Source organism: Pygocentrus nattereri, chromosome 23 (assembly GCF_015220715.1).
Source record: "Pygocentrus nattereri isolate fPygNat1 chromosome 23, fPygNat1.pri, whole genome shotgun sequence".
Taxonomy (NCBI): Eukaryota; Metazoa; Chordata; class Actinopteri; order Characiformes; family Serrasalmidae; genus Pygocentrus; species Pygocentrus nattereri.
In genome coordinates, this window is record NC_051233.1 from 30867754 (window position 1) to 30883703 (window position 15950).

The following is a 15950-nucleotide window of genomic DNA, read 5'->3' on the forward strand; positions in this document are numbered from 1 at the left end:
TGGCGTCAAATTTGCCAGTGTTCTGGAATTTTAAGTGGCTTCTTCTGCTTTCAATTTGAGAACACAAACAAAAGAGCAGCCTTCAAATTCTAGAACACCAACAACAAAAATGACTTCATATTCTAGAACACCAACAACATAGCTGCTTTCAAATTCTAGAACATATTCAACAACTTTACAACTCACAACTAGAGTTGTACACAACCAGAACACAAACAAAAGAGCTATTTTAAATTCTAGAACACCAACAAAAGAGTTGGCTGCAAATTTGCCACTGTTCTACAATTTTAAGCAACTTCCTCTCCTTTAATTCTACAACACAAGCAAAATAACTGCCTTCAAAATCTAGACCACCAACAAAAGAGCTGGCTTCAAATTCTAGAACATCTTTTACAAATTTAGAACTAACTTAAAACTCTACCACACTGGCATAAGAACTGTCGTCAAATTGTACATCACAGGTGACAGAACTGACTTCAAATTCTAGAACACTGGCAAGAGAACTCCATTAAAATTCCATAAGATCAGCAAAGAATCACTTCAAATCTTAGAACACCAGCAAAGGAACTGTGTTCAAAGTCCAGATCACTGGCAACAGAAATCATTTCAAATTTTAGAACATCAGCAAAGAACTGATTATTTTAAAGAGAACCTGCACCGGGTTCTAGGTGATCACTGCAGTAACTCTCCTCAAATCCTTGTGGCCTGATGAACTGAGACCAGGTGACTGGACTGCCTGGACATAATGTAATGGTCAAACCTCTGCGGCTCTCGTGACGCTGTGTTAAAGAAGGAAAACAAACAGGCTCAAATTCACAATTTACATATTTATTTATCAAAAATCTCGATGCCCAAAGAACCTTTTTAAATATGAATGTTTGTACAGTTCTTCAGTGAACAGAACGTTCTCACAGCTCAAAGCACTGCAGGTCAGGAACTGACAGACAAGACGCTCCAGCCCCTTAGAGCCACAACCAGCTGCGCTTGACCTGTACTAGATTCAAAGCACCCTCTGGTTCTATCATCTTCAAAAAGATGGTTCTTCAAGGGTTCTTTAATAAAGAAAGTTCTTTATATAACTACGAATGCTTAAAGAACCCTTTGAATAATTAAAATATTATTTGTATGGTGAAATGGTTCTTCATGTGTTGTGTATGGTTCTGTATAGCACCCAAAGGGTTCTTCTGTTGTTACATTGTCAAGCTTGTAACAGGACCATTTGCAGCACATTCTCCACTAATCTGAAGAACCATTTCCCCATGCAAAGAACCCTTCAATCATGCAAAGGGTTCATGGTTCTATCTAGAACCATTTTCTTTGTTAAAGAACCCTTGAAGAACCATACTTTTAGGTTCTTCATTTGCCAAATGCTGCTATTAAAAATACTCTGATCAGGTCCGCTTTATGTTTATAACTGTGTAATTACATAATACATGTAATAACAATGCAATTACTGTCATGTACTTACAGTTACAGGTGGATTACAGTGTAATTACACATGAACTGATTTTCATGAAGACTTTTCTCGTAAACGTACACCGCACTCTTAAAAATGATGGTTCTTCAAGGGTTCTTTAGTAAAGACAATGGTTCTATACAGAACCTTGAACAGTCCAAGAGCAATAAGCATGATTAAAGAGGCTTTTACCTGGTGAAATGGTTCTTCAGACCGAAAGAGAATGTGCTGGATATGGTTCTATATGGAACCCTTTTCAAAAGGTCTCCTTAAGCTTGCAACAACAGAAGAACACTGTTTGGTGCTATCCAGAACCATGTACAACACATTAAGAACCATTTCACCTGGTAAAGAAGCCCTGGGACATGCAAAGGGTTCTCTGAGTGTTCAAGGTTCTACATGAAATCATTTTTTTTCTGAAGAACAGTGTAGGCTTTATTGTTTATTGTTTTCTACTAAAGACAACGGTTCCACATAGAACCAGAAACACAATGGAAAAAAAAGCTCAAATGGTTCTTTGTACAGTGAAATAGTTCTTCAGATTGATGTAGAATGTGTTGTATATGGTTCTATATAGCACCAAAGAGAGTTCTTATGCTTTTACAAGCTTGTAAGAACAGAAGAACCCTTTTCAGAAAGGTTCTATACAGAACCATATAAAACACACTCTCCATCAATCTTAAGAACCGTTTCTGGATGGAAAGAACCCTTTAATCATGCAAAGGATTTCTGGAGTATTCTTGGTTCTAAATAAAGCTATACTCAAGAACCCTTGAAGAACAACCTTTATTAAGTGTGATGGTAAACATTAATAAAGTTGGAATTCACCGGTTTATGAAGATACAATTACAGAATTACATTAAACCAAAACTGTTGTTGATACATGTGTAATTAGAAGCTTTACAGTCCATCTGTAATAGTTACATTGTTATTACATGTGTTGCTAATATGTAATTACAATGATTAGAGACTTAGGATGAAGTAGGACCCTTTAAACTTAGAAGGTTTGATATTTTAAGACAAGCAAACAGATTAAACTGTTTAAATGTTGATATGAGCATCTTCAAGTTCTTACACTGGTATCTAGAACCCTCTGCAGTAAGCAGCAACCATATTTGTAGAGGTTCTTCAGCATGGAAGCAAGAACCTGATTGTGACTTCAAGGTGCCGAACGTTAAACTAGGAAAGCTTTTAGTTCACACAGCCGCACTCGGGTCACCTGTTTCCCACAAACAAACCCATATCTAGAACATAAAAACACAGGGAAATGAAATGAGTTGATTTTGATATTTAATCACACTGACAACAGACTGAGTTGCTCGCTTGGGACAATCATGAGGCAAATAATCAATTAAAGGGTTCTTCATTTTATCATCGTCAGTTTATCAACAGAAACATGATACACATGGAGCCCAAGTAGGGAACTGTGTTGCGAGGTTCTTACATAAAAGAACCATTGTTTTTAAATAGTGTAGCTTCAGTACTGTTACAGATTGGTAATCTAGGCATTGTCAATGCACACAAAAAAAGATGGTTCTTCAGGGGTTCTTTAATAAAGAAAACAGTTCCCCATAGAACCATGAACACTTGATGAACGCAAAGTGACTTGCATGGTCAAATGGTTCTACTTTGATGGCACTATAAGAAGTAAAATGCGCACTACGGTTCCTCAAAGAACACTATACACTTTCATTTGGACAAAATTTCGAATAAACATCCAAACTTAAAACAGACGGTTCCTCTAGAGTTCTTTAGTAAAGAAAATGGTTCTATATATATATATATATATATATAAAAAAATGGTTCTTCAGATTGATGGAGAATTGGTGTACATTGTCCTCTATGGCAGCAAAAAGGGTTCTTGTACTGTTCTAAACTTGACATCATGACAAAAGCACAACACCTTTTGGTACTATGTAGAACCCTTTTCTAAAAGCGTCGATATGGAACCACATGCAGCACATTCTCTTGATGAACCCTTTCACCAAGGAAGAAAACACTTCAAAGGGTTCTTTGAGTGTAGAACCATTTCTTTGGTAAGGAATCCCTGAAGAACCACTTTTTTAGAACATACCTTAAAAAAATAAATGATATCTCTCTGAATTCCCTACTTGGGTCTCCTTCCTCAAATGTAGCCCATTTATCAATAACAGTATTTGCATTTTTTAATATTTCTCTTCATTATTCAAATTGAAAATGCATAATTACATAATTTTACATACATTAGAAGTGACCAATTAAATTGATTGATTTATTTCATCTTATTAATTAAATTCTAGCGCAATGTTTTGTGCAAAGCAAGCCTAATTGTGGCTTGTTATCTTTGTCTGCTACACAGATGGTTCTTCAAGTGTTCTTTAGTAAAGACAATGGTTCTGTATAGAACCATGAACATCCAAAGAACCCTCTGCATGAGAAAAGTGTTCTTTGCATTGCGCAATGTTTCTTCAGACTGATGGAGAATGTGTTGTAGACGGTTCTATGTGGCACCTTTTTGAAAAGGGTTCTATATAGTTCTAAAAAGGGTTCTTCTGTTGTTACAAGCTCAATGTCGTAACAAGAGCAGAAACTTTGTAGTGCTTTGTGATCTAGAACCATAAACAACACATTCTCCATCAATCTGAAGAACCATACCATCCTTTAATCGGGGAAAGGGTTCTTTGAGTGTTAATGGTTCTATATAGACCCTTTTTAAAAAATGTTCTATATAGCATTAAGACGGGTTCTTCTATTGTGACAACCTTGACATCATACCAAGGAGAACCATATTTGGTGCTCTATAGGACCATATACAACATATTCCCCATCAATCTGAAGAAACATAACATGCTTTAAATATGCAATGGGTTCTTTGAGTGTTCATGGTTCCATATAGCACTAAAAGGGGTTCTCCCATTGTTACAGGCTTAGCATCATAACAAGAGCAGAGCCATTTTTGGTGCTCTATAGAACCATCAATTTGAAGAACCATTTCATCTATGTGGCACCTTTTTGAAAGGGGTTCTATATTGCACTTAAAAGTGTGCTCCTATTGTTACAAGCTCAAGACTGCAGCAAGGGTAGAACCTTTTTGGTGCTGTATAGAACCATATACAACACATTCTCCACCAATCTGAAGAACCATATCATCCCTTAATCATGCAACGGGTTCTTTGAGTGTTCACGGTTCTATATAGAACCATATTCATTACTAAAGAACCCTTGAAGAACCATTTTTGTTAAGAGGGCAGATATTCCATCTGTTTAGAACATAGTTAGTATGAATGTGCAGTTTAGGGAGCCTCTGGTCTTTTGGGTTGACTCTGTTTACAGTTGTGTTGTTGTTGTTTATTAATGGGCTCTGATAAATATGATAAATAAACGAGTAAATAAATACACTTTGTTGTAACATCTCAAATATATGAGGTTTCCTAGTATTCAGGCTTCTGGTTACAGATTTAGGGGCGGATCTACTAAAAGAGGTGCTAATAACACACTGTGGGTGGGGCCAGTTTAGTGGGTTCTCCGGAATAGAAGAGAGAAACCAAGCTGCTCGTTCATCTCGGATTTGGAAATCCGAGAAATCTCTGACATTTTGACTTATTCAAAATAAGCTTTGGTCAACATTTAGTCAAATTATTGACTTATGTTATCAAAATGTTGCCTTAGTGAGTCAAGATAATGTCAAAATATCAAATATGTTACTTCTTGATGAGGAAGGTTCTGATCATTTTGAAACAAGTCACTAATTTGAGAAAATAAGATATTCGTTTGACATAAGTCGCTACTTTGAGAGAATAAAACCTTTTTTTGGCAGATTATTTTAAGAAAATAAGGCATTATTTTGACATAATGATACATTATTCTGAGAAAAAAAATCTATTAACATTTTTATTCACCATTTTTAAAAATAAAACCTTTTTTTGAGAAAATAGGACATGCTGACATTCTGATAGAAGTCGTTATTTTGACATTATAAGTCGTTATTTTGAGAAAATAAAACATTTATTTTGACATTATAAGTCATTTTAAGTAATTAAGACATTTTCTTGATATAATAAGTCATTACCTTGAGAAAATAAGACATTTTGACATTGTCATTATTTTAAAAACATAAAAGACATCATTTTGACATTATAAGTCATAACTAAGTTTTTTTTCAATAAAATAAGTTCATATTTTAAGAAAATAAGACATTTTAATATTATCAGTCATTATTTAAAAAAAGACATTGTCAATAGACATTATTTTAGACATAAGTCAAAATTCAGAAAAAAATAAATCATTATAATGACTCTTTTAACGGGTCATGGAAACCTCAGTAAGTCAAAAACACGTTTTCGTTACGACACTTCAGCACAGCATGAAATACACTTATTAAGTAGGGAGAGCGATGGCGCAAAGCTTTGGTAGATCTGCCCCTAAATCCCTGCCCACTCGAATGCCCAATACACCACATGCATATCGAACTGAACCACTGAAACAAACACGTCCCACAGTCGACCCCAAGCAGTACTCAAAACATGACTCAACGGTGGACACCAAGAGGTCCAGATGAACTGAGGCAGCTGAAACAAACAGGTATGCAAACACTTTCAAACACAAAGCTGTTCAATCGTGTCATCTGTTCTGTTCATTATAGGAAAGAATACATGCAGACAGGTAAATCCCATCCAGCCATGGTGTGCAGACACTAAGGACTAGAACCAATATTAAAAACAAACGGAATTCATTCCAGTCCCTTGAGAATAGGATCCAGAAACAAATGCACATTCAGGTGAAACTTCTTTGTATCATGGAGGTTCTTCCCACCTTTTTTTGGACTGTCACTAACTGTCGGTACTTGAGTCGAGTCATAAAATAAGCTTTAAAAACATACAGCTAATACCGAAAACATACATCGTTTGTGTGATTTACAACTCCAAACTTCTATCGTTTTCCCTTAGAGCGGAAAGGCACGAGTTCCACATAGATAACATCTCATATCTCTACATATCAAAAAGTACACTGTACACGATTTTATCAAAAACACGTCTTTACTGAGCTATAGAACAGCTTGCGTCTGTCGTCTTTACGAACGCTCCTCTGATTTGCACCGAAGTGAGTCCATCTCCAGGTGTCCGGGTTCTCTGATTGGGCTCTCTTTCCTGTTCAGTACAGGTGCAGCAGGTACCTGACGTCAGTCGGTTTCTGGAGCTTAAGCAGTACATCATGTTGTTGAGCACTTGCTAAAGAACTATGTACATCTCCCTGTGTCTCCTAGCATCACAGTCACTATCAGTAGTTTGCAGGCAGCGAAGGCCACACAGTCAGCAGCAGTTGTGGAAACTAAAGGATTCCAGAAGGCTGTTTAAACGGATGATTCCAAAAACCCAGTCAAACAAATCCTAGAAGGGCGTTGAGACGGATGATTCTGAAAGGTGATTCAAAGAAAGGGCTTCGAAAAGTCTTTTAAAGAGGAGATTCCCGAAGAAATTGATTCCGGAAGGCCGTTTAAAACACAAAACTGTTTTAACAGATGGTCCCGGAAGGTCGGTTGAATGGATAGGTCTTAAAGGTCCCATTGATTCCAGAAGTCTATTTGAACCAATGATTCTGGAAGTCCTAGCTTGAAGCAGTGATTCCAGAAGGTCATTTGGACAAGTGATTCAGGATGGCCATTTGAACCAATAATTCTAGATGGTCATTTAATTGACCTTTTGAACCAATTATTGTTTCAGAACTATTCTGGAAGGCTAGCCAAGTGAGGGAATTCTGATAGGCTATGTGAACCCATGGTTGCAAATCCATAATGAGCCAGTTATTCCGGAAGGCGGCCATTTGAACCAATAATTCCAGAAGCCCATTTTCAAAGAATTGTACTGGAAGACAAATTGAACCAATGATTCTGGAAGCCAAATTGAGTGAGGGAATTCTGGTGGGCTGTTTGAACCAATGATTTTAGAAAGTCCATTTTCAGCCAATTATTCCGGAAGGCTATTTGAACCACTTATTTCAGCAGGCCATTTCAAAAATGTGTACTATGAAAAATCCCAAAGTGTCGGTCAAAAGATTTCAGTGGGAACGTTTAATCCCAAAAAAGTGTGAGAAAGAAATCCTGAAAGGTGATTTGTTTTCATAGCTTTGGGGTTTTGACCTTTCTGTCCAATAATGTTGAACTGCCATCCAGTTATCTTGAACCTTTGTCCCGTCCAATTTTCTTGGATTTTGTCTTGAACAGCAAAACTCAGGTCTCGCTGAATATTCCCAAATTTACAGTTTATTCACAAGAGGGGGTGGGGGGTGGATCTAGTCTTCTCTCCACATATAAAAACAAGAGACCTTTGATTGGGAACTGAAGGCTCTCTGTGTGTAAGAATGTCTAAGCCACAAAAGTATTTCAATGAAAACATTAACACAGAAACTTATATTTAAAAAAAGGATAAACGTAAACTTCCGCGCAGTGCACTTCCTTAAAAAAATTAAATAATACAATACCATCGTCTGTCACATTTCGAAGACAAACAAGTCTTTCTTGATTTGTCTCGTCAACGTCATAAAAAAGCTGAGATACTATAGTGCAGGGGTTATCAACTCTGGTCCCAGAGGCTAAAGTCCAGCACAGTTTGGTATATTTTCCCTGCTCCAACATGCCTGCTTAGCCTGGGAATTAACTCATGATTAGGGCTGCAATTAACGGTTATATCCCTGTCATGTCCCCTTTAGTTATACGTCCTTTGTTACCAACACCATTTAAAAACATAATTTGAACAATACTGGACATCACAGAGGCTTTTTAAATGAAACAGTAGAAGCCGTATCGCCCCCTACGCTTCCTGTAGTGTATTACAGTCTGTCAGAGCGACTGTGTGGATCATATGAACATTATAGAGCTTTTTAAATGAAACAGTAGAAGCCGTATCGCCCCCTACGCTTCCTGTAGTGTATTACAGTCTGTCAGAGCGACTGTGTGGATCATATGAACATTATATATACTTCAAAGTAAATTTGCTGCAGCCCAACTGCTGAACTCAATCAGATGTGCTAGAACAGGGAAATGACCAAACTGTGCTGTACTAAAGCGTCCCAGGATCTCAATTAGGTATCCCTGCTATAGTGCTTTGTGTGTGTGTGTGTGTGTGTGTGTGTGTGTGTGTGTGTGTGTGTATGTGTGTATGTGTTGGTGCCGCCGTTACCTTCGGCCAGCGTCTGTCTGTCTAATCAGCTGTATGTTAAATGGACTGTCGGCGAGCTCAGGATGCTGTTCAACCGGCAAAACATAAAATCCTTCATAACCGGAAACATGCCCCACTGACAGAAGTTCCTCTCTTTCCTTATTGGCCCATACCCTTGCCCCACCCTCTCCATCTTTAACCCGCCTCTGTTCCAATAGCCATGCCCCTTGAACCGCCCTGAGACGCGCCCCCTCCAGCACTCGTGTTCGTTCCTCATCCGGCGTTGCCCCATAGCGGATGTTAAAGCACAGCGCGCCCTGCTGTAGGACCAAATCTGCGAATCTCCTAGTTTCCCCGGCAACCACAGCACTCATCTGGGACACAGAAACATTGACGCCATTCTCCAAGACCCTCGCCCCTCCACCAGCAGCTCCGCTTCCACCCCACACCACGCCAAGGTCTGCCTCCAGTGGGCTGTCCTTGGTAAAATGATGCGTGTCTCGGCCGTCCAAGGTGAAGCGCAAGCCCCGCAGGTAGGTGGCGCCGTTCATCACCGCAGCAATGCGCCGACTGTCTTCACTGGCCACCCCGATGATCTCAGCGCTGACTGCACCATCCGCGCGGATAGCAAACTTCACGCCTTTGCCAAAGATGGAGGAAAGGGCGGAGAACCGCGGGCTCCGTCCACGACGGCCTCCTGGCCTGCCGTTGGCCGGAGTCATAGGGAGACGGTCCAGAGAGATAAAGTTCTGCAGGAGTTTCTGAAGCTCACACTGGATGCCAAGAACAATCTGGGCAGTGTGTGTGTGAGACAGAAAGAGGGAAAGAGACAGGCGATGAGATATTTACATTTTCAGATTGCAAGTGTGGAGTGTCTTGGGGTTGCGAGTGGCGAGTGTCTCGGGGGTGGGATTGTCAAGTCTTTAAGGTGTGAGTGTTGAGTATCTGGGGTGCAAGTGTCGAGTCTCTGGGGAGCGAGTGTTGAGTATCTGGGGTGCGAGTGTTGAGTCTCTGGGGTGCAAGTGTCGAGTCTCTGGGGAGCGAGTGTCGAGTCTCTGAGATGCAAGTGTCGAGTCTTTGAGGTGTCAGTGTCGAGTCTTTGAGGTGTCAGTGTCGAGTCTCTGAGGTGCGAGTGTCGAGTCTCTGAGGTGCGAGTGTCGAGTCTCTGGGGTGCGAGTGTCGAGTCTCTGGGGTGCAAGTGTCGAGTCACTGGGGTGCGAGTGTCGAGTGTCTGAGGTACAAGTGTCGAGTGTCTGGGGTGCGAGTGTTGAGTCTCTGAGGTGAGAGTGTCGAGTGTCTGAGGTACGAGTGTCGAGTGTCTGGGGTGCGATTTTGAGTCTCTGAGGTGCAAGTGTTGAGTCTCTGGTGTGCGAGTGTCGAGTTTCTGAAGTACGAGCGTCAAGTCTCTAGGGTGCAATTGCCGAGTATCGGAGGTGCGAGTGTCGAGTCTCAGGTCAGAGTGTCGAGTCTCTGATGTGCAAGTGTCGAGTCTCACGTCAGAGTGTCGAGTCTCTGAGGTGCGAGTGTCGAGTCTCTGAGGTGCGAGTGTCGAGTCTCAGATGTGCAAGTGTCAAATCTCTGAGGTGCGACTGTCGAGTCTCACGTCAGAGTGTCGAGTCTCTGGGGCGCAAGTATCAAATCTCTGGGGTGTGAGTGTTGAGTCTCTGGCGTGCGAGTGTCAAGTCTCTGAGGTGTGAGTGTCGAGTCTCTGGCGAGCGAGTGTCGAGTCTCTGACGTGCGAGTGTCGAGTCGCTGACATGCGAGTGTCGAGTCTCTGACGTGCGAGTGTTGAGTCTCTGGCGTGCGAGTGTTGAGTCTCTGGCGTGCGAGTGTTGAGTCTCTGGGGCACGAGTGTCGAGTCTCTGAGGTGCGAGTGTCGAGTCTCTGGGGTGCGAGTGTCGAGTCTCTGGGGCGCGAGTGTCAAGTCTCTGGCGTGCGAGTGTTGAGTCTCTGGCGTGCGAGTGTTGAGTCTCTGGCGTGCGAGTGTTGAGTCTCTGGGGCACGAGTGTCGAGTCTCTGAGGTGCGAGTGTCGAGTCTCTGGGGTGCGAGTGTCGAGTCTCTGGGGCGCGAGTGTCAAGTCTCTGGCGTGCGAGTGTCGTGTCTCTGAGGTGCGAGTGTCGAGTCTCTGAGGTGCGAGTGTTGAGTCTCTGAGGTGCGAGTGTTGAGTCTCTGGCGTGCGAGTGTCGAGTCTTTGAGGTGCAAGTGTCATGTCTCTGAGGTGCGAGTGTCGAGTCTCTGAGGTGCGAGTGTTGAGTCTCTGAGGTGCGAGTGTTGAGTCTCTGGCGTGCGAGTGTCGAGTCTTTGTGGTGCGAGTGTCGAGTCTCTGAGGTGCGAGTGTCTGAGGTGCGAGTGTCGAGTGTCTGAGGTGCGAGTGTCTGAGGTGCGAGTGTCGAGTCTCTGGCCTGCGAGTGTCGAGTCTCTGAGGTGCGAGTGTTGAGTCTCTGAGGTGCGAGTGTCGAGTCTCTGAGGTGCGAGTGTCGAGTCTCTGAGGTGCGAGTGTCGAGTGTCTGAGGTGCGAGTGTCGAGTCTCTGAGGTGCGAGTGTTGAGTCTCTGAGGTGTGAGTGTCGAGTGTCTGAGGTGCGAGTGTCGAGTGTCTGAGGTGCGAGTGTTGAGTCTCTGCCGTGCGAGTGTTGAGTCTCCGAGCTGTTTGTGTGAATGCTGGCTCACCTTGCTGGGGTCCCAGCTATGTGTGCGGCTCTGAACATTCATCATCTCATAAGTTTGCTCTGTGTTCTCCACTGGCAGCTTGGGGAACCCCGGAACCACGTTATGAAGCTGGAACCCAAACAGCTGCAGCCAACTGCTAATATCTGCACAGATATAGACAGCATCAACTGAGTGCAGTGTTTATAAAAGGTTCTGCGTTATTCAACATGTTTATATCCAGTACATAGAAATCTGAACTGTAGGTCTACAGGTTCATCATTTGAAAAATATATATGAATATAAACATTAGATCATTTATAAAAACACCACACATGCAGACATACATACAAACAAAGTTTTATATAACATATGTGCTTGTAAGTATAGATTTGTAAATATTATTGGCTCATTTCTCTGACACATTAAACCTGTTCTCTGACTAAACTGCAGTGAAAATGGCGAATCAACAAACTGGGCCTGCAGATTTGTAGCTCATTAAGTGTTATAAATATAGAAATTTACATCAGGCTGGAAAGCAAAAGTGCAAGGAGGGAAATCAGCAGGGCTAAATCATGGCCAGCTGAGAAAATCATTACCCACAAACCATGTGAGTAAGACCCTTTGTGTGAAGTGAGTTTCTATGCAGAACTGAAATAGTTTGTTTATAATCAATGTGTCCAGTTTCTTGAAGGGCTATTTCCCTCATTTCACTTCTTTTATCTTCCCAAGAACCAAAACTCGCCCCTGAACAAGCAGAAATGTCCTAAATGTAAGCAGCATGTTTCATTTTACTCTTTTTGATAAGCAATTTCAGCTTTTGGCCCATTTCCCGCCAGGTCCCTATTCCCATACAAGATGGAAGGAAGCCACAACAGATGCATTCGCCTCACATGTGCGAAACAAGTGCAGGCATAGGAACCACTGAACGTGCCCTCCCCACCTTTAAAATGTGCATTTTGTTCTTCCACTTTTGCTGGTTCTTTTGTTGCTTGTTTATACAAATCAAGTTCAAATACAGGATCAGTGTTTAACGTCTCAATACTGGATAAGCCAGTGGTCTCCAATACTGGTCCTGGACAGCAAACTTCCTAGTTCTATGCACAGTCGGATCCAGCTAATCAACCACTTCCCAGCTCCAGATTGGCTGTATTAGAGTTATGTATGTGTCGGGCAGCTTTCTGGGCACCGGTTGGAGCTAAACACTACAGTATGGTAGCTCTCCAGGACCCGGGTTGGAGACCATTGGGATATGCCATGACGAAATGGTCAGTGATGACCACTGTGCCTGGGATAAGTAAGAAGACACTTCAGCCAGAACAGAAATTTCCATCCAAGAACGAAACCTGCTGAAAGTATAAATAAGTTGGCTTGTTCTTTGTTTTATTATTCTACACTTTTTCATACTATTTTTACAAGTTGTGGCTAGAACCATGAAACTTTGCATGGGAATAGAACGTTGGTGCTCTTGTAACCAATTACATGTACAGGTTTTGTACAATGATTATTCAAGCACATTTTTTCCCCACCCCTTCCTGGATCGGGGCCTTGTCGTGGCGGAAGGGCTTGTGCAGTCTAGGGATCTTCAGAGCTAAGTCGTCGGGAGCAATATGCTCCTGGTAGGGTCTCCCAGGGTGAACAGGTCTGGAGTGAAGACCCAGACTAACACGATCCAAAGTTTATCTCCATGCATATCGTGCACAAATAATTGTGTACCCTGCCCAGGAAAGGGTTACTGGGACCTACCCCTGGAGCCAGGCCTTGGGGTAGTGTTCCACGGCGAGCGCCTGGTGGCCGGGCAGCCCACGTAACAAGTCCCCGGCTGGTGACCAGGCAGTTGGAGTTTGTCCCGGTGGACGAGAGGGTCGCCTCAATGCGAATTAAAATCGCAGAGAGGAAAACTCTGACTGTTGTCTGTGCTTATGCACCAAACAACAGGTCAGAGTATTCGGCCTTCTTGGAGTGAGTGGGCGGGGTTCTGGAAAGGGTCCCGCCTACAGACTCCATAGTCCTACTAGGAGACTTCAATGCTCACGTTGGCAATGACTGGGAGACCTGGAGAGGCGTGATTGGGAAGAACGGCCTGCCTGATCTAAACCCGAATGGTGAATTGTTATTGGACTTCTGTGCCAGGCATGGATTGTCCATAACAAACACCAAGTTCAGACACAAGGATTTTCATGTGTACATGGTACTAGAGCTCCTTGGGTCAAAGGTCAATGATCGACTTTGTTGTCGTTTCATCTGACTTGGGACCGTATGTTCGAGACACTAGGGTGAAGAGAGGTGCTCAGCTGTCAACTGATCACCATATGGTGGTGAGTTGGATCAGATGGTAGGGAAAACTGATGGTCAGATCCGGTAGGCCCAAGCGAATAGTGAGGGTGTGCTGGGAACGACTTTCAGAGGCCCCTGTTCGGAATGATTCTAACTCCCACCTCCGGGAGAGCTTTTCTCACTTTTCTCACGTGAGCTCCTCAGTGGCAAGGCAAAGGGGGTGGATGAGATTCGTCCAGAAATGCTTAAGGCTCTGGATATTGTGGGGCTGTCATGGCTAGCCTCTGCAATATTGCATGGACCTCGGGAACAGTACCCTTGGACTGGCAGACTGGGGTGGTAGTCCCTATTTTTAAAAAGGGGGACCGGAGGGTGTGTGCCAATTATCGGGGTATCACACAACTCAGCCGCCCTGGGAAAGTCTATGCAAAGGTGCTGGAAAGGAGACTCAGACGATAGTTGAACCTCAGATTGAGGAGGAACAATGTGGATTCTGTCCTGGCCGTGGAACAATGGATCAACTTTTCACCCTCTCACAGATTGTTGAGGGGGCATGGGAGTTTGCCAACCCAGTCTACATGTGTTTTGTGGACTTGGAGAAGCCTTACGACCATGTTCCTCGAGATACCTTGTGGGAGGTCCTCCGGGAGTATGGGGTGCCGGGGCTACTACTCCGGGCTATCCAATCTCTGTACTCCCGGAGTGAGAGTTGTGTCCGTATACTCGGGATTAAGTCAGACTCTTTCAGTGTTAGCGTTGGACTCCGCAAGTGTTGTGCTCTATCTCCACTCTTGTTCATGATATTCATGGACAGAGTGTCAGGGCGTAGGGGTCAGGAGGGCATTATGTGTGGAGGCCGGAGGGTGGTGTCTCTGCTATTTACAGATGATGTTATTCTTTTGGCGGAATCACATGGATGCCTCCAGCACTCGCTGGAGTGGTTTGCAGCTGAGTGTGAAGCGGTTGGTATGCGGATCAGCACCTCCAAGTCTGAGTCCATGGTCTTGGCCCGGAAAAGGATGGCATGCCCACTCCAGGTAAGGGGAAAGGACCTGCCCCAGGTGGAGGAGTTTAAGTATCTTGGGGTCTTGTTCATGAGTGACGGGAAGAGGGATCGTGAGATCGACCGTAGGCTGGGACAGGCGGCAGCAGTAATGCGGTCACTGTACTGGACTGTAGTGGTGAAGAGGGAGTTGACCCAAAAGGCAAAGCTCTCAGTTTACCGGTCGATCTACATCCCAACCCTCACCTATGGTCATGAGCTGTGGTTAATGACTGAAAGAACGAGATCGCGAATATAAGTGGTGGAAATGAGCTTTCTTCGTCGGGTGGCGGGCTACACGATATGCGATAGAGTGAGCAGCTTGGTCATCCGAGAGGAGCTCAGAGTAGAATCGCTACTTCTCCGCATTGAGAGGAGCCAGCTGAGGTGGTTCGGTCATCTGATCCGGATGCCCCCTGGACGCCTCCCGGTGGGGGTGTTCCAGGCACGGTCTACCGGGACAAGACCCCGGGCTCGCCCTAGGACCCGCTGGAGGCATTATGTCTCCAAGTTGGCCTGGGAGCGGCTTGGGGTCCCCGGGAATGAGCTGGAGGAAGTTGCGGGGGACAGGGTCATCTGGGATTCTCTGCTCTCCCAACTGCTACCGCGACCCTGTCTGGACTAGCGGTCAACGATGATGGATGGATTTTTTCCCCACAACTTCAAATCTAACAGCCATAAATGATGCATCTCTCACACTGACTCTCGTAGACATTATATACAGGCTCACCTACATACTAAAGCATGTATATATGCACATTAGCAACTACCTGGGTTACATTAGCAATGGCCTAGCATTATCTTAGCAACCACCTGGGATGCCATAACAATGACTAGTCTCTTTATCAGATTTCTTAAACAGAATGGACTAGAACTTATTAAGGAAATCAGAGGGTGCTGTTTACACAACCACTTAATAATCAGATAACTGCAGAAATCTGATCACGATCGGATGATTAATTGAATGTAAAATGCTCAGTGTAGCCAGCAACTGTCTGCTTTAACAAGAATCAGACATTTGACCAACCTCATAAATTTTATACCATTTATTTTTAATGAAGTGTCCCCCTTCAGCTTCTAAGTAAATTCCCACATGCCATGGAAACAAGTTCCAAGACACAGCCATCAATATGCACCAAAGATAATGAAAAGATTTAGCTTTCAATCGACACAAAAAATCAAATCAAATCAAAATATTGTTCATAAGAATATAAAACAAAAGGTGATCACTTAATCTATGACAACAAACACATGTAAGGTTAAACAATATTGCATATATGCTGATCTCCAGTTTGCTTACCTAGCTAGCTAGCCAATAGTGAATGCAATTTGTGTGTGTGATTTATTCAGAAGACAGTAAGTCAACCTGAGCATATGCATAACTGACGACAGCTTCA

The 15950-nt window shown here is 43.2% G+C and overlaps 1 protein-coding gene across 1 annotated transcript in view; it reads right to left on the reverse strand.

Moving 5' to 3' along the window:
* Window positions 1–8528: 8528 nt before the first annotated feature.
* Window positions 8529–15950, reverse strand: part of tenm1 (teneurin transmembrane protein 1) — a 225681-nt gene continuing 218259 nt past the window's right edge. The window contains exons 30-31 of the mRNA XM_037533313.1: window positions 11259–11401; window positions 8529–9380 (exon numbers count right to left, since the gene is read on the reverse strand). Of these exons, the coding sequence (XP_037389210.1) occupies window positions 8607–9380; window positions 11259–11401 (917 nt within the window). The 3' untranslated portion in view covers window positions 8529–8606. The remainder of the gene's footprint in view (window positions 9381–11258; window positions 11402–15950) is intronic.